Here is a 19901-nt window from a genome sequence, read left to right as displayed (position 1 = left end):
AGTTATAATTTGTTTCATCGACAAAGACCCAGAAAATCATACCAAAACATGACAACTTAAACTATTTGTATTTATTTTCAAAATTTGCAAACTGATTTACCAAGGAAGTAGTGTCCATAGTCAAATTAATGTACACATTTAAATGCCATGATAGATGTTTAACGAATTACATTTAACTATGGCACAATAAGCATAAGCCTTACACTTTCAATTATCACATTTATAAAATTAAATAACTTACAAAGTGAATGTGAAACAAAAATGTAAACACCTGTATCTAGAAATATATCACAACATCAAACTGATCTTCCTTCAAAATGCCTTGAAAGTTTCATCATCAGAGTTTAATACCACTCTTAAGTAAGTTTAGTTTTATGGATTTCTGTATAATGATTCTGCCTCGTTTTTGAGTCAGCTTTGATGAAAGAATCTCACATAGCAGCAAAAGTACAGCAATGAAAGAAGTAGGTAATATGATGTCAGCAGTCTTTTCACATATGGTAACAATAGCATTTAAGATAATTTGTTATTAGAAAACAATTCTTTTAAGTATGCATGTGCAGATGACCAACTCTCTTATAATATAAAAAAGAAAATACTAACCTGGCAAAGGTTATGATATTTATTAGCTTTAAAAAGGTCAACGTAGATTAAATAAAACACTACACGAAAAACAATTACCATAATAACAGTACGTATGTTTGTAAACACACTGATTTTAAGATTCTCTCAAAAATACGTAACAATACAACATGTATCAAAATAATGTTTTCCTAAACGACCATAACTATCATGTAATACTATGAAATGAGATTAATATCTTGACAACAGGAGCTAGAAGCTATAGTAATAAAAGCATAATTGAAATTCGTAATCCTTGTGTCAAAAATACATATATATATATATATATATATATATATATATATATATATATATATATATATATATATATATATATATACAGTCGAGTCCACTTGATACGAACTCGCTTGATACGAATTTTCGACTATAACGAACAAAATCCGGATTCCCCGGCTGAGTCCTTCTATTTCTTTGTACAGTTATTTCGGTAATAGCGAACTCGCTTCATACGGATTTTCGGGAGATACGAATACATTTTGGAAGTCCCAATGAGCTTAAATGGTATAAGTTTCCATTTTTTGATACGAACTAATTTTAGATGTCGGCGGCCATTTCTTTTTATCACCTGTATTCGATAAATACATAATAACGAGATTTACACTATGTATGCAGTTATTTTATTCATTGCAATCGAGTCCAAGTAATAATATCTTTAGCAATTCAGCGATAATCACTTTAATTTGTACACCTATTCATGAAAATATAATTTCATTGTACGTTTTAGGGCTATGTAGTGTACTTTAAGTATCAAAAATACAACCAAAAATTACCAGTTTTTTTTTTCCAGGAAATGTTTGAAATACCATGTGTAAAGTACCTGTTGCAAAAATGCATTGACATTATTATTATCACATATACACGTTACTGTATTCCTTTATATGTGCTAGATCTATATGTGCTATAAACACTTGATGGTTCAATAAATTTGTACATTAAAATTCATTTTTCATACATGTTTACGTGTTAAAGTATGAATTTTGAGGAGTTGTTTCATTGTAAACTGAACATTCTCACTTAATCAGTTAAAACTACTAATGAGCATCTATTCCCTACTGTATTTTTATTTATCTGAAGCTAATCACCGGCGATACCGGTGATACTGCCCAACTTACTCGGGCAAATTACCCAGGAGTCATACATTCTTTAATACGAATTTCGTTTTATACGAGCACATTTCCCAGGTCCCGAAGAGTTCGTATAAAGCGAGTTTGACTGTATATATTTGAGAATTCCACAAGAAAACAAACGATCAATTACTGGTTTTGAAAGCATCAAAATTATAACTATGTCGGCACATAATTAAGTACCCATAAAGATAGAAATGGACTAAAAAATATAACAACAAATTATATAAAAAAACATTGCAGACATGTCACTTGGGGATTAAATGGAACGGAGGTAAATAAGGAAAAATGAATTGAACACGAATTTTACACATTCATATATCAGGTTAATCTTTTGCTGACCAACCTTTAACCGATGTGAACATGCTTAAACGAACGCGCACTAGCTAATGATACCTGTAAAACGTAAGCTATTGATGAACTATAAAAGACAGATTACCTATGTGTTCTAATACCTCGACCTAAGTCTTCAACTTCGTAAAATTGAAAGTTCATTCTTGTTCACTTTTCTTTAATTTGTAGCTGTTCAAAAATCCTACCTTTTCGTAAAAAAATGCCATTTCGCTTACAAGTGCAGATTTATTTCATTCATGTTGTCCCGTTACTTGGGGAACTGTTTGAAATAAGAACTCATCTTGTCCATTTTCATCCTTACCATCTAATAACATTACTACTTTCTTACTATTTCTAATTTCATTTTTGACCTCTTCAGCTTTAAGTTCTGGTGTCACTGAAACAGCAAATAGTCCTACTTTTACTGGCTGGTTCATTTCAACAGTTTGCATAAACAGCCGTCGAAGAGCTGAATATTCCATCGTCACATCAAGCATCACAATCTTTTCTAGTTTCGCCATATTTGGAGAAATCAAGACATGTTTATCTCCAATATTGATCCTGGTCAACCAGATTAATTCAGTGTTGACAAGTGTCGGAATCGTTTTCAATAGAACGGACACATCCTCTTCGGAAGCAAGAAACCCACAATAAAACCTATGCAAATACTTGGCTTTTTGAAGACACAGAAGAACAGAGGACAAGGCCATGGCCTTTGGAAACTTCCCAACATAGCAAACTTCAAGCGCCGAAGTATTTATTTGGACACTTGAGAAAGGGATCTCGCCTATTTCTAGAAATTTCAAAAATGAATGGTTTGACAAATCAAAACTGACTCCTTCGCATTCATCATGGCTACTACATTTGATATTTTCTAATCCTATTTGTTTCATTTCTGGCCGGCTGCACAAAAAGTCTACTAAGCCCTCAAGTTGTGTATGTGACATTTCAATATTTCTGAGGTAGAGCTTTTCTAAACATTTCAGACTTTGAATGATCCTGTAGCTTTCATTTGACAAAGATATGCGATTATGATTCCATTTATCATCTTTCCATTGTCCACCTTTAATAACAAAACATTTCAAGGAGTTATATGAATCTTTTAAGAGCGCATCAAGCTCTTTTTCTCCAAAGACGCACTTCAGGTCAATTTTTTCTAGATTTTGTGTTCCACTTCCTTTAAATATATTTGTAACTTCTTTAAACTTTTCAACTGTTTGTATATTTCTTACTTTGATGGACTTCATATTCTTCTTATTGGAGATCATTATTCTTTGCAGTATATTGGAGTACCTCCTACTTTCAAAATCGGAGTCAATGATAAAGTCATCCATTTGAATTTCAATTAATTCATTGGAGTTGTCTTCGCATTCTTCGGTACAGGTCACATGCAAGTTTTGTAGTTTCTTCATTGTTTCATTATATCCAACAAAATAGTTCCAGGACCCCATGTCGCTCCGGTAGCTTTGTGTTATGTCAGATGCAATAATGACTTTCTGTATCTCGTTTGACAACGCCCTTACTTTATCAGGACAAAGTCCAGAAAGAAAGATGTAGAAGTGTGAGATTGAAAGAATATTTGGGACAGAATCACATAACCTTTTTATTTGCTTCGTCATTGGAGAATTTATGTTTACCGTGAACATATACAAAGCAGCGAGAAACTCTTGGAAACTTTTGTGTGCAAATGCGATTCGATACCGCCTTGTTGTGTAATGTCCTTTAATTTTGTGTTGAGTCAGAAGGCCGCTTGAAAGGCTGAACTTAAGGTAATTATCTCCAAGTCGATTCTTTGCCACATCCCTATCAAACACAAGTGAAAATTCTCGATTTTTATTATCTATATATGTTTCAAACGCTAAATGACCCAACTTAGTTAAAAAGCTATAGTATTTCAGACAATAGTCATTTTTACTTATTGCTTCTGGCATTTCCATTTTTCTTCTTTTCGAATCAGTGGGTCGAATCAGATTCGCATGTTTCCTTTCTTCAGCTTTTGCCAAGAGAAGACCGACTAAGTTACTGTAGATTTCACATCTAGAATTTCCGAAAGGAAAGTCATCTACCCAAAGACAAATCAGATATGTCAGTATAAGGGGGACTCTTTTGAGCTCATCAATGCTTTTAAATTTGATTGCTTCTCCGAATGCGTCAATTTGATTTGTTACATCCCTTTCTCTGGTTTTAAGCTTTGTAAACGAGTTTTTGATCAGCTGTTTAGTAGATTCTACACCAAGGCCTGTTATTGACAGATGATTATCAATCTGACTGGTTTTCAAATTCAGCGTACTAAGTTTCCAAGGCCTTGTTGTTGAGAGAATAGTGCAATGTTTGTGTGATTTTCTATGAGGAATGTCGATTGAGGAATGGCAACAACATCTAGTTGGGATAGTGTGTGTCCACTCATCGAGCCCATCAAGAATAACTAAACAGTTTTCATTGTGCAGAACGTCTTGTAAAAGTTTCATGGAATAATCATGTCCACGTGATAAATGTTTTACAACTTGGTGTAAGACCATTTCGTTGACAGTACAATGTATTTTGCATGTTTCTCTGAGTGGAATGAGGAAAAGATAGTCAAAAGTCTTCATGACACTTTGGTCGTCTTCCACAATAGTTTCAGTCTGATTATTTTCAGCGCTATGAGCTTGACACCAACTTGTGGCAAGTCGTTTGGAGAAGGCAGTTTTTCCCATTCCAGCAACAGATGTTACGTAAATTTCTCTGAATCGTGTTGTTCTCGTTTTTGAATAAAATACGTCCCACAGGGAAGTTATTTCAGTTGGTTTTTGTGCATCTGTGCTGCCTATCACTGGCCAAACGTAGAAGTCTACTATAGGTGTGTCGTTTTCTTCAATAAGTGGGGATACTGGGATAGAACTATGATTTTGATTGTTGAACTCTATCATGTCCGATTTTAAATCTAGAGAAAAGTAAACAGTGTTATTGTGTTTAGTACTACTGTCAGATTTTAACAAGTAAGTATACAAATGTAGTAATCAAATGGAAGTAGGAAAATGTAAGTTTCTAAATCAACCAGTGCTATACTATGGACTGATTACTTTATCTTTATGAATCTTTAGAGCTATATAGTTTAAACTACAATGACTTATTTTCAAATTTATTTGCTATGATTTCGTCTCAAAAGGAACAGCACAGTTTTGTAAGTTGTCAGTGATTAAAACCTAACGATAACCTGACGTTTTTAAAACTATTTATTAAGGCATTTTAAAAGGGAATTCATATAGCTTTTATGCGCATCTTTTTGCGCAGCAGACATTGTCTATGGAAAATCGAAGTGAAATCAACATTTGTTGAAACATGTGACAGACAATCTTAAATACGAGGAATCTTGATTAAAATAAATTTTCAATAAGTTTTATCAGTAATAAAATGTTGATACTGATTTATGTTGTATCGACATGCATGTATCATGCCTGATATGTATCATGCAACTTGCCATTTGTGGCTGTGTTTTGACAGCGCATGTAAGTACAAAGACATTATTGTTCATATAATGTTAGAAAATATAGTTTGTACTGATAAGAAAGTAACTTCTTTCAGATCATTTAGTATTCAATTTTAGAAAGGATTCAGATTTTCTTAAACTTTTGTTTAACTTCTAGCAGATATAATCAATTTGGTCAGGTTCGCGCCATTTTCCGTCCGAGCAGGCGTTGTATTCAAGCGGTCTTAACATACAATTTAGTTTGGTGACCCATACATTTTTGGCCATTTTTATGTTAAAATACAATAATTTATACACAAGGATAACAGGAAAAATGTCTATGAAACAGTTTGTTCTTTTTTTTTTTTTCAAAAATATTTTTCGGTTTGAGTATTTTTTATTGAAAAACGTTTACAAAGATGAATATTAAAAAGAAGATTCTTTTTTCATCTGTTCCCATTATTGTAATGATGTATTATTACAGATATGACTATGATATCAAATAAGTATACAATAAAATCTGTAAAAAATTATAAACCGTAATATTTTGTTTGGTATTTTTAAAAGAGCAGAAAACTATGAAAATGATGAAAATTCACAAGCAATTGCAGCAACAGTGGGTGTGTTCAAAACATTTTATCACAAAAATAAGCCCAGTAACCCATTGTTCTTATTTGTTCATTGTTTTCAGCTAAAATTGTCATATCATATGAAATTATTTATACCCTTTTATAACTCTGGTGGGTCTTTGAACTCAGCAAAAACGAATAAAGTCCAACTTGTCTATACAAAGCATTTTTGGGGAGATAAAAATGGTCTTATATGATTGAAAGCTTTAAATCACAGCTTAAAAGACATTGTAAATGATAAACAAAACCAAGACTTTTCTGTGGGATGGTAGCCTTAAACATAGATTTGACAATGTATTATTTTTAAAAGAATATGCTTTACAGCTACAGAATCTTACTCTGTTTTAATTCTTCATATTTTCCATCAGGATCCGCTAATCTTTTATTCAGTTCTTGGAAAGACGTTTGAGTTGACATTTGCATCCTGCTCAGGGCCTGTTTTATCTCGTCCAACATATCTATTCTTTGTGGATGTGTTGTATTGACCTTTGCGTTTTGGTCTATTACATCGAGTTGGTCTTCCTTAGAAATTGGCAATACGTCTTTCCTTAGCTGGAAAAAAGTTGTAATATTTTTTGTGAATAAGAACAATACAGAACATACATTTATAATAAATGTTGGATCAGAGATATCACTATTGCTATAACGACGGATGATTAAAGGTACGCATGTGTTAGAAGCCAAGTTACATTTAATTTATACAGCAAGTAAATGAATAATTTATGTTCAAATTCATTCCAATACATACGTTGGAATGATTTGTTATAATGTAAAATGAGTTTTACTATCGAATAAGCATGAAATGTGTCGGACATACAGACAAAAAAATGCAAAAGCTAGTTATGACATTTAAATGTAAGTCTGAACAAAATAGCCAATATCTGACCTTATCAATCTTTTTTAGTTCTTCCTTTGTGTTTTGATGTTCAAGACTTTCCAGAAATTCAACCAGATTATCAAGATGGTTATCAAGTTCGCCTTCCTCAATTAAAAGATCTGCAGAGTGTCTGACCTTATTTGATGTAGACCGTACCTAAAGTATACAAGTCGCTTAAATCTCTTAAAATATAAATGCAGACTGAAAGTACAAATCGGAGAAAAGTGTTTATTTGGTTTAACATCGCACAGACACAAGTATAGGTCAAATGCCGACTGTCCAGCTTTGATGATAGAGGAAGACCCCAGGTGCTCCTCCAAATTTTCTCTTATTTTAATATAATCAGCGTACACGTAAGGCATTTCAAAACAGTATATATAAGTATACTTTCTGAAATACCTAAACCAGTGTTAGGGCAAATAATATGGTTATTGTAATGACAGCACAAAACAAAGTCAAATTAAGATAATTAAGATGCATTATGTACAATTTATTTATTATCAAATCAATCAATTACCTCCTTAAATAACGATTCATCGATTGACTTAAAAGCTTTATGGTTGTACAAGACGCTGACAATTCCGTTGAAATCTGTATCAGCTATTCCATTTACACCTGAATATCCTTCAGGCATGTAACACTTTGCTACTTCCCAAGCATTGGTGCACCAGTTTTCTGCTCTAGTGTTCTTCCAAGAAGGGCAATTATATCTATGTTTTTTTCTTATTTCATCTTTTATCTTGCCACATGTATTGTTTGGACATGCACGAAATCTTTTTGTCTCAGAGTTGTGAAAGGAGCATACACCTGACTTTTTTACACATAGAGACTTTGTGGGGCACGGGAAAATTTGCTCGATTGTGCATTTAGAACAATAATGTCCGCCAGTGTTTTCCACCTGCTTTAATAAGTCATTATGGAAGTCCGTTATTTTGTCTATAACATGATCCTGAACGCCTTCCTTTGCTATGTTTATAGCAAGGTTGGCTTTTATCCAGTTATGAAACCTTTTGTCTTTAACTTTCTCTCTGTAATCCTTTGGTTCCGTCATGATTCAGATTTGTTATGCATTATTTCCCATGGACATGATGGACAACTGCAAAGGATAAATATTATTCATTCTGAAGCGTTCCTCAAACAATTCTACACGTCTTGATATTATTCTAACTAATCGAAATAGATTACGGGGCGATGGAAATAATTAAATCAATGTGGAATTATCAGGCATAGACAGTTGGCAAAAGCCCCGAGAAAAAAATCCGTAGGCATTTTTAGTACAATATGGTATCATACATCAAAATGTTCGTTAGGGTATATGGAATTCAGCCAGGGTGGATACCAGGCTCAAATATCCCTATTCAAGTTTTCATGAGGCCCCAAAAGGGGTGCACGTGATAAGAAATAAAAATGAAAGTAAAATTTTATTTAAATCACAGGTTAACTTAAATCTGACTTAAATATATAATAGAGTGGAAAGATTCAATTATATAATATAATTTGACGTATAAATGTAATTTTCAAGTAAAATTAAAGACTAAGAGGACCTTAATTGGGGGTTCTCCGTCAGACGGCATTTACATGATGATGTGACGTATCCAATATGTTAAAAGTTGCGGTACATTGGTATTAACATGTAATTAAGAAATGAATGTTTATCCTCTATAGTATCCAGTGCATATAAAAAAACTAAGACATATTACATTTTCTTTGAAATTTCATATATAATTCAAGAGGCCCCAAAAGGAGCTGCACTCAAAAGGAACAATTTTAAACAGACATGCTGCATATCATTTTGCCATCAACGTAACATTCCATTAAGTGTGTGGATATACTCACGCAAACATTAACTGTACTAAAACTTATTGTGTAAAGTAATTTTATTGTTTTTATTATTGCAGCATCACTTTCTGTTGAAGTCTGAGAACACTAAAACCGAGACTTTTGCAAAACACTTTGATACATATAGAATAAGTAACTCTGAGAATTTCAAGAAATTGTAGAGCCAATATATTACATATACATGTTACTTCGCTGCATTTCATTTCCTTATTTTCATTTAATTGTTACTACAATAAGAGTGCGTAAAATATCGGTTTACTGGTACTAACTTTTGAGACACATATAGTCAAATTGCCCAAATGTGGATATTGAACCGATGTATACACTCAAAAAAGTAAACACGCAATATCACTTTCTGGCAAATATTTCATTTTCTTTTTGCTAAACATTGTGTGTAAATATTTGATGTACATTGATATACACATATAAATTGCCAAACTTTTCAAAATTCAAGTGCATTTGAAGAACAGTGAGAGCTATCCTGTTCATTCTGGCGTTGGTGTCGCTTTTGTTGACATCCTCACATTGGATAAGTTTTGCAAGTAAGTTCATATCTTAGCAACCAATATGTGTGTTGGATTAAAACTTTACATAAAGCTTTTGTGTCGTCTAACCTTTTGAAATAGAAATAATCTTGACTGAGTTTAATACAAAATATGATTCGTTTTCAGCCTAAAATATTTGGTAGAAGTTTAGCATGAAACGAGGTGTATTTCAACTACCTGCATTTGATTAAAATTTCACATAGTGCTTCCGGTCATCAAACCTCGGGAAGTAACCAATATATGGTTTTGTAAGTTTTGCCCAGTCATGGTCCTTGTTAAACTTAGAAGTTGTTGAATAGTCGAGCGCAAGGCTTTTGGGCAACTTTTGTTATTAAAATCGTTATCGGACTTTATCCATGGCCAGAACAGGCATTTTTCAAAATTATTTTGTTGAAGCAGTGGTATGCCATAAGACCAATGGTGGAGTCACCAGATGTAATAATACTACTACAATATAGAAAACCTTGTGTGACATTACACGTAAATGTTTGTAATTGCGTCTACATCACACAAAAGTGTTTTGCAAGGTAAAAATTTCAAACTTATCAAACTTAAACTATTGGTCAATTTATTAATCATGTAACAGTATCAAGACTTTTACGGATATTTGGTATGTCATTCCTTACTGATGATCGAATTTCTGTATATCGAAATGTAATTAGTATGAGTTTCTAAGGTTGTAGTGAAATGAATTACAACACAGGCGCCATATGCTCATGTAACACAAGTCATGCTTAGACTGTCCTAAAGAATGGATGTTGCATTTTTGGTTGCGGGTTTATCCCGCTACCAAAGTTAAAGTGTATTTCTGACAATCATAGCATCTTTATTTTATTCCGAATCACATCCGAAGGATGTTCATGTGCTACACAAAATAGTCTCATTCATGAACAATGCGAATGAATCATCAATGGACAAGCAGTTCTTATTCAACCTGTATCCACTCACACTGACCATTTAGACTATATAAGATCTATCATTGATAATGTATTCCAGCCCATGGTTACATCACAAGCTGGGTCAGGCAGAGTTCATCTCAGATATGAGGCACATTAAATTTGTATTTGTTTCGCATTCATGTATATTCATAGACTGGCATTTAAACAGATAATAAATCTACCAAAAACCCGCAACCATCAGACATTTCACGGCTTTGATTACTTTTTGAGAGTATTTTCAAAGCACAAGGCTAGACAAAAAAATCGTATGGACAACTATTCATTAAGAAAAACTACGTTCGAAGAAAGAACCTCCCCCCCCCCCACCCCACCCCTCCCCCACACTCAAACAAAAACCCCATCTCAGTGATTATATGGATGTGTACATGATTAACTTTACACTTAATATACATGAGCAAGGTAAAATATATAGACAACGAGAAAGATACGGACACACAAAGGAACAAAGTGGAGCACAGATTTGGAACTGTCAGTTGCAAAAACACAACTTGGAAATTAAACCAGTAAAAAGTGAAGTAAACCTTTCTCCTAATCCATCCAACATTTCAGAGTTGCATAACAGTGTAAATAAAAGACGTGATGGCAGTATGTACAATACGAAATGTTTCTGTAAATTTAGATACAAAGTAAGCCTAACAACTATTAAGACATGTACTCAGTACTTTTAACCTGAGCAAAATAAGCTTCTAGAGCATAATAAGTCTAGAACTGAAAAAAATGACCATTAACAAATTTTTTATGTTGAGCTGAAACTACATGGAGGACCCTCAGGTTGGAATCTAGCCCTGGCCATTACTAAGGTGCCAGGAAAATCGCTTCATGCAGTCATTTGTACATAAAACTGCTTACTCTCAGGAATCCTTATAAGTATAACTATCGTTAATAACGGACAACAAAATATACATACTTAATCTATTATCAAAATTGTAAACAAATATATTTCACAGGTCCTGGACATTCTTGTTCCTATAGCATGAATAGAGCCGAGTATATGAGGACAAAGAAGAGCCGATATCTACAATCTGCAAGGCACAAAATTACACAAAATACTAATGATTACATTATTTTTGAAAATATTAGAATTTTCTAGCCCCTTTGTGGCTACTTCATAAACACCACCTACCAAAAACGTAGCTGGTTGGGAAAATAGGTGCTACATGTTCACATCAGTTATCCTTTTCAGGTAATGAAATACTTACAATAATAAAATGTAACTATCAGCTGTGCAGTGTCATTGTGACATTTACTGAAGTGGACACACACCAGTACTGGTGTCTGTGGTACATGGAACGCTGACGCCCAGATTGAGCAGCGGAAACCTAAATACTTGACAACTGCTCCGCTGAAACCAAATTGGTAAAGAAATGTCTTTGATTTGTCTCTCTGGCTAGCTTAATCAAGTGATCTGATTGTTGTTTGGGGTATATTCCAATGTTACAAGAGATCAGATAAATAAAGGAACATGTATAGGTGACATTGCCAATGAATATAATTGTAGGCTTACTATAAGTATATCAAGAGGGCATATATTTAAGAAAAATCTGGTCTTTGAGCTATATTTATACTATGGCATATTAGTTAAAGTGCCACTTACATCCTATTAAAGAGATATGAATACCACCATACATATAAAATGGTGAATCATAAATCGTCATATGCTTAATATATTTCAGCAATGATTCTGTTAACTAATAACTACTTATTAATCTAAATTATCACAAAATGTGAGTAATTTAAACCCCTTTGGAGCCTCAATAAATATATTTTTTTTTTGGGGGGGGGGGGGTGTAAAAAAACTACCTAAGAACAAATATTAAATTGCTGTGAAGAAAATATTCTGGTAAATTGTATGATTTGCAACATATGAAAGAAGAGGGCAATTTACCAGTCTTTTTCAACAAACTTTAAAATTTGCTTATCAATTATTCTACAATAACATGACCCCACAGTGGTGCCTTTTTTATCATTTTGTGTATTAGAATGCCTGTTACACACCTGAACCTTAAATACACAACCTTTCTATCGTAGAGATTTCACAAATAGAGTAAAAACAATATACTTCTAAATTATGCGATACCTAACAAAAAATTCAAAATATTTTTTCAAAAACACTGTAATGGGCCTCAAATTCTAAAAGAATTAGTGTGATCAACATATGTATTTATATTACAATACATTTCATCTAAAACAGATATACATTTCATCAAATAATGATTAAAATGAAAATTTTCTTTAATTTCCCTTAAAATTGAGAAAAAAACTAATTGTCCCCTTTTGGGGCCTCACAAAAAATAAAAATGGATTTTTGAGCCTGGTATCACCCTGGTTGAATAGAAGAAAGAATAACGAACGTTTTAAGGTATGATACCATATTGTACTAAAAAATGCCTACGGATTTGTTAACCAGGCCTCTTTTCCAAGTAAGCCAACTGTCTAGCATTACTTAATTTTTTAGCCAATGTTTGAAACATGAAATGTGTACATATGCCAATCTTATGAGTATATTTTGTATTGAAATTACAATGTCTTTATTTTCTTTATGTTTATTATCTATCTCCTTTGGATAATGTATCTTGATCATGTGTTTACGAATTTCTATGCTTTTAATGTACTTTATGATTGATAAGAATCTACAGTAATATCAATTTAGTACAAATGATGTAAAACTATTATTGGTTAGTTGCCTGAGTGCTGAATTGTTTTTCAATTTATTTCATCAATCAAATAACAAGATCTTGCAAACAATATAACACTTATTATCCTTGAAAACAATGAAAGTTTAGAATCGCTAAGAGCTTTATCTTCTTTTTCAGTATCTTTTGGGTATTTTTCATAGACCGTTGAGTAGACTTAATTAGTATTTTGAACTGTTTTGTTTTTGTTGTTTTTTTCACCCTCGAAAATAGCATATTTTCATCTGAGGCCTGCAATAACTAATGTTGAAAGCAGAGGGCATACAAATGTTTGCAATGAACAATACATGTATGAGAATCTTCCACTGCTCATGACTGATAAATATATAGATCAAATACAGGACCAATAACAAGTTTAGACAAATTACATCATTTTTCATTATTACGATTAAAATACAAGAACTTTACTGGTCAGGACTATTCAATGCAAGTTTTGTTTGAAGTAAAACCAGCTAATAATCACTATACGTCTTGAAACCGATAATACTAACACAAGGGCGCGTATTCGTCAACATTTAGACTTGGGATTTAAATCTCAAAATATCGAATTGCGGTAACATAACTGATTCCTGATACTTTGCATAAATTTTTGTTTTTGTATATGCCACATTTGTGCTCAGTTTCATATAATTCCAAATAAGATTTACACACACATATAAATATATGACAAAAAGTTGATTATGCTTATTAAATGTAAGACCTTAAACTTTGGTGAATACAGGCATATGCTGGCTCGCTGTCAGGGGCATTCTTTATTCAGATTCCTTAACTTTTCATTCTCAAAAAAAAATAAGAACAGCAATAAATGTTTGAATACTTACCGTGCAGCTGTGTTTAAAATAGCAAAGCATATTTCCAATACTGACATTATTTAAAGCATATCCTTTTTGTTGTAGTAACGCACTCAAAACCCTCTCAATATTCACATATTGAAATTCCCATGAGCCATTTATAAAAAAGAATGCCTATAAGAAATTAAAAGCATAAATCTTATAACTATAAGTTCTAAAACAAAATGGCTTCTTAACCTTAAACCAGGACTCCCTGTAGCACTAAACCTTGTTGTACACAATGATAAACATATTTTTAGCATGGATTATTTCAAAATATTTACTGACCTTGGATTGATATTGGATTTTTTATCCTTGACATTGTCCTAAATAACAGATCCGTGAAATTTTATCTTATCTCATAACCGTAGGCGCATGCTATCTCGTTGCACAAAGCCCGTAAAAACAGATTGTTTTGTATATTTATTCCTTTCAAAGTCAACATAAACGTATGAAGAATTAAATTAGGACAAACCAAATCTTGATCCCGCACTTTTCAAAACCTACTTACATGGAAGGAAAACACAAACGGTGTTGATAAAAACTCTACCAGATAGATTCGGTATATAGCAACAAATGTGTTTGAAGCAATTGTAACAGGTTTATATTTCAGTGAATATTACTTAAAAGTGATATAACAATTTTCATAATGACTTGATTTTTTTAAGTTTTAGCCTAGTAAATAAACATCTTTCTAAGTCTAGGGTAATGGTAGATGTCTACAGGTCGATGTTAACGTTTAATTGCTTATGTGTAATTTCTAGACTTAACAGCATACACGACAGTTGTATACATTCGCACACAGGTAACAAACATGCTAAGAAAACACGTAGAAGAAGTAAATCAGTGGTTACTTTTAGATGAGTTTTCGTGTCTTTTTTCAACACCTTGTGCAACAATATATTTCTATGAGCATCAGTATTCCCGTTTTATCATTTAAAGCGATAAGGTTCGTGATCATTTTTTCCGTTCATATTATCAAAAATCAAAAGAATTACTTATCGACATACCGACTGTAAGATGAGTGTTCTAAAATTTTGAAACATTGTTACAGTATAACTGATAAGAATAGTGTGTCAGTTACATCAAAAGAAAGGTAATGTTTTGAACCTTTAAAGTAATTTATATACAGGTATGTAGCTATTTGATGTATAAACTTATAGTTACAAGCGTGGAATAATCAAACGCACTGCGAATGTAGTAACACTGGCCTTTATAAGTCTTTGAAAAACTAAAATTTTAAAAGATATCGTTAATTAAAAGCACATGCACAATGTCAGATTCAAGTTTACTGCAGTAAATAAAATATCAAATTACTTAGACCTATTACATAGTCTGTGGCCGCATGCTTGACTTAAATTACTTATTAATCTCTTTTTGAATCACACAACATAAAACATAAAAGGTACATTATATAGGTCTTATTTATAAAAATAGATAAAAAAGTTTATAATTGATAAACAAGTAGCATTTCTAATACATAAGTTTTGACATTGACGTCAAATAAATTGAATGTTTATACAATGATTTCATGATAAAAGGTTATACACAAAGGGAATGGAATTTTAAAATTATGATAATTATGATAATAATGATAACTATTTTGGATAAAAATATAATGTAATGGCGGCGCATGTAAATTGTATCCTTTAAACTATTTATTTGTTTTGTTGTTCATAAAGCATATTTTTCGCTGTAAATAGATATTATACATTATTGGAAAGACCGTAAAAGAATAAACTAGTAACACGTTTAGATATTTAAAGCGAATATCCCACACTTTGTAAATTGTAGTTTTTAAAATAATTTATCACCAAAAGGCAAAATACCGCCACTGTTCCATATATTTAAAGGTAAGAACTACTAAATCGTACAGAATAACACTACCTAAATAATGAACCGTTCCATTATTAAAAGTACACAAACTTCGCTCGCCACAAAACTGAACTAGAGGTAGCGCACAGTATTTTGGCGTTTATAAATGAAATCAAAACAATAACATAAAATTAAGTCAAAACACTAAAATTACATTTAAGTCAGTGATTCCTCGTTGGCCGAGCGGTTTCGGTATTTCTATTATAACTTTTCGTTGGGAGTTCGATCCCCATTTTTTTAGTTAGCATTACATACTTTGTGTAAGTTTGTTTTTCTCTGGTTTCTACTTTATTGTTTTGTTTCTTATTTTCGTATAAAACTGGAAGTATCTATCAATCAAACAATTCTAAAATTATGGCCGGGCAATGCTTGTATAAAAGTGATCTGTAACAGGTGGAGTGTATTTAGACATGATTACGTGTCAGTTGTGACATAAAAGTTTAGTGAACATGTTAGAACATGTTACAACTAGATTTACTAACTCGTCTTGTCTTCAATGAATTGTAGTGAAGAAAACATTAAAAAACAAAATTTAACTGGTCTAGTAATCGAACTCCCGACGAAAAAGTAAAAGTATAATATGAATACCGTAACCGCATTAGGCCAAAGTGAAATCACTGACTGCATCGTTAGCGTATTAAGTGTACTGACTTCATTTTATGTTTTAATTTTAAAGTACTAGGAAAAAAACGATTTTTAGCAGAATTGTATGAAAAATACATTGTAAGAACATCTTATAATAAAGCAAAAGTTTGATTTTTTAAAATCTGACACCACGATGTTTGGGTTAGCCACTTTAAATAATAGTTGTCAAGTATCAGATAGTTGCAGTGAATAAAAACCAGTAATTATTTAATCTTAATAACATGAATATGTCACTTTCCCGAATAAATCTATATAATCAAAGAAAGGAATAACATTCGCCCTTCATCAAATGAATTGTTTCTTCTGCAGCCTCCACTTCCGTGCAACCTTATCAGTGTCCGAGGAAAGAGTTGTACAGGAAAAATGCGTACAAAAGTTGAATTTGGAAAAAGAGAGTAAAAATGCTAGATACAATGCTACAGCATTAATGTAAAATTACATTGGGAAAAAAATCATAAATATGGTGAAGATATACTGATGTATATTCAAGATTTTGAGACAATCTGAGTGCAGCTTAAATGGTCTGAAAAAAAAAACTGTTGCAGCTTAGAAAATTATTTACTGTGGAAGCAGCTAAATGCTTAAAACAAAACTGAGATCAGAAGACGAACGCTTAAAGGTAGATTTTGGGAAAGCTGAACACTGAACGTCAGGCCGCTGGAACTTATCAGGCACTGAAAGCGCGTATAGACAGATATTATATTGAAAGAGCTTTGGATAGTAGAGACCTAAAAGAAGTCATTCCAGAGAAAACAAAAACAGTGGATCCGATGAGATGTAGCCGGCGAATCGTTTGTTGAAGCTACAGGGGATTTAGTTGTATCTTTATCAAATTAAGGTCAAAGGGTTATCACAAAAGGTCCTTTGGAGGTTAGCCAGCATTAAAATGCCTTAATTGTGGAATGTTTTGTCATTTAATAATGGACAGTAAAAGTAACATGTTGGCGTTTCTGGTACGGCCGGTACAAGAACGTTTTATCATGGTAAAGGGCAAAATTAGTAGGAAGTATATGACCTTAGAAATTACCTTTCGTGAATAAGAAAGTTACAGGCGATGTATTATCGCGCCTGAGAATGAAATTAAGTTATTTACTGCTGCAGACAAACCTTTTAAAGGGTGAGCTTTTTGCATCCGGCTTTAAGTGCCGCACTCGTGTAGGAGAAGTCCCAAATCTTGTAATACGCGTCATTTTAGGTTTTGATGTCTTCTTCACGAAGACCGAAAATAAACTAACCAGCTGACCCTCACAATTTATTTCGGTATAAGAATCGGTTACCTGAAGTGCACGTGGAATTCAAACAAAAAGATTCATGCGCAAAAGTGTGTGCAGGCGATGAAATTAAGTCGACAGAAAAGCAACAACATCTTCTAATTGGTGACCCAGAATTTCGGACGACCCAGAAACGCTTATTTTGGCCTTATTTTTTATCATTTGTTGACAGGTACACAGACGCTTGCTTATGTGCAACATCCACTGCAACATTTGAAAATCGGTAAATAAAACTAACAAAATTTGAATATTTACATTTGTTCACAAAATGTTGTGACAGCTCTCGCTGGGGGAAGTTGCACGTGCTTTCAGTGCGCATGCGGATACTTGAACATTATTCTAGGGGTATTCATCTACAATCTGCTAAATGCAGGCGAGAAAATTGCGTGTTTTAAAACAACTGTCAAGGTTTTCCCGTTGATACATGTAACACGAGTTAAAGGCGTTTAAACTAGGTTTTGTTTACTTAAAATTATTTGTTTTAACTCTCGACAGCCTTATATCAAACTTTAAAAGTTAAATGTAAACAAGGTAAACATGTCTGTTTATCATTAACACCGACCTAAAAGTGATTCTGTAAGAAAAAATGACGATAATTAGCGTTTTCCTACTGTCCGATTTCTGGGTCCTGCAAGGCGCTAGAACGTTAAATTTACATACCCTCTTTCGGGCCTCAGTGACGTGTTCAGTATATTTTAGATACATACAAATTCTCGTTTTGTGACACCAAAGAACTGAACGTGATTCAGGTAACATTTCAGGGATCTTGAATTTAAAATGAATATATGAAACCTGAAAAAGTTGTAAAATTGTTCGAATCTGTGTCGCCAACCAGTATCGAGAGATTACGCCGAGAATGAAAACATGCAGAAATATCATCAACAAGCGTTGTTATTCGACGAAGCAGACAATTAATCAAGAAATGAGTTCGTTTTTACCAAGACATTCTCAAAAGAAGATGGAATAACACTAATAATCTATGTGAACGAATTGCTCTTCCGTTGAATATTTCCCATCAATCACTCCCAGTGCCATTATAAAAATCCTTTCCAAAATTTAAATAAAACGAATTGCAGCAATTGAAATATCTTACAGGCTTGTTTTCTGTTTACGTATACACCAAGACGATTACTGACCTTGATATAATTTCGGCTATGTATGTCATTTTCAAAAATAATTTCCTCATATCCAAAAGATAGTACACTAATTGTAACTTAACTACATACGCACGCTATACTTGATACAGGAAACAGAAAGGTTTATATTGTGAACTTGAATATTTATACTGATATTTATTCAAGTAAACATGGTGCTTAAAGAACGGAAACAAAATAAAGAAAAACGATAAAAATCCACTTTTATTAGGCCTGAGTTAACTTTCTGAATAGAAACATTGAACAACTGTTTTGGTTTAAAAAATATATATATGATATTAACACAGTTAAAAAAGAAGTATATATGTTCTCATGCTGGTGTTTTAATAAGCCCGACTCAGAGGTTTATCAAAAATTTGTATTAGAACTTTGTACACTTACAAATGGCATTATTTACTAAAAAACATCAAGTTTAATTAACAAGATTCATATAGACCACGAAAATAAACTATGAAACCGTTACATTACTTCTAGCACATTTTAGGCTAGATGTATTGTCTTTCTAGTTTCATTTACATAGTGTTTCAAAACAATGTGTATATCGTCATCAAATAAAGGGTTCCTAGATATGCGTTATTTGTATAATGGGGTATGATTAATGAAGTAAATGCATATGAAAATAAATAAACCCTTCATTTCGAATGCCAAACAAAGTGCTAACAGGTAGGGCATTAATAAGTACAAGACAAAATGTACTCAGAGATTAAAACAAAATTGACCCTTTTAGCAGCACACACTTTGTTTTCAATTTAAGGAATATGATTTCATTTTGTGTTGCAATTTGATATTCCTGTTCCTTCTAATGAACTAACTGTACCTACTAAATTTGATAAACACTGAATAATTGTTGTTTTTAACGCTGAATAGAGTTGTTTTTAAGAGTCCATGACCCGAAGAATTAAAATCTGTCAGTTATACAATAATCAATATACCTTGCTGCTTGTAATAAAATACGTCGAACTGAATAAACACGGATATTTATCAATAATTGATATTACCGCCTGTGCTTTCCTTAAGAAATATATAATATCAGTGTG

General features: G+C 32.6%; 1 protein-coding gene across 5 annotated transcripts; it reads right to left on the bottom strand.

Annotated features, from left to right (window-relative positions):
- Positions 1 to 54: 54 nt before the first annotated feature.
- Positions 55 to 19900, bottom strand: LOC123556210 (uncharacterized). 5 transcript variants are annotated; one of them, XM_053540729.1, is made up of 5 exons: positions 19797 to 19900; positions 7571 to 8149; positions 7063 to 7209; positions 6515 to 6728; positions 55 to 5022 (listed from the first exon to the last, which is right to left on the bottom strand). In XM_053540729.1, the coding sequence occupies exons 2-5, from the start codon at positions 8102 to 8104 to the stop codon at positions 2351 to 2353; spliced, it is 3567 nt and encodes a 1188-aa protein (XP_053396704.1). In that variant the 5' UTR covers positions 8105 to 8149; positions 19797 to 19900; the 3' UTR covers positions 55 to 2350. The 5 variants fall into 5 exon arrangements, with proteins under 5 accessions (XP_053396704.1, XP_053396705.1, XP_053396702.1 ...); XM_053540730.1 differs by lacking the exon at positions 19797 to 19900 and adding an exon at positions 18847 to 18869; XM_053540727.1 differs by lacking the exon at positions 19797 to 19900 and adding an exon at positions 13911 to 14167.
- Position 19901: the final 1 nt, after the last annotated feature.

The sequence above is a fragment of the Mercenaria mercenaria genome, chromosome 4, assembly GCF_021730395.1.
Source record: "Mercenaria mercenaria strain notata chromosome 4, MADL_Memer_1, whole genome shotgun sequence".
NCBI classification, from domain to species: Eukaryota; Metazoa; Mollusca; class Bivalvia; order Venerida; family Veneridae; genus Mercenaria; species Mercenaria mercenaria.
Note: the sequence above shows the minus strand (reverse complement) of the source record. Positions and strands in the feature narration are given on the sequence as shown.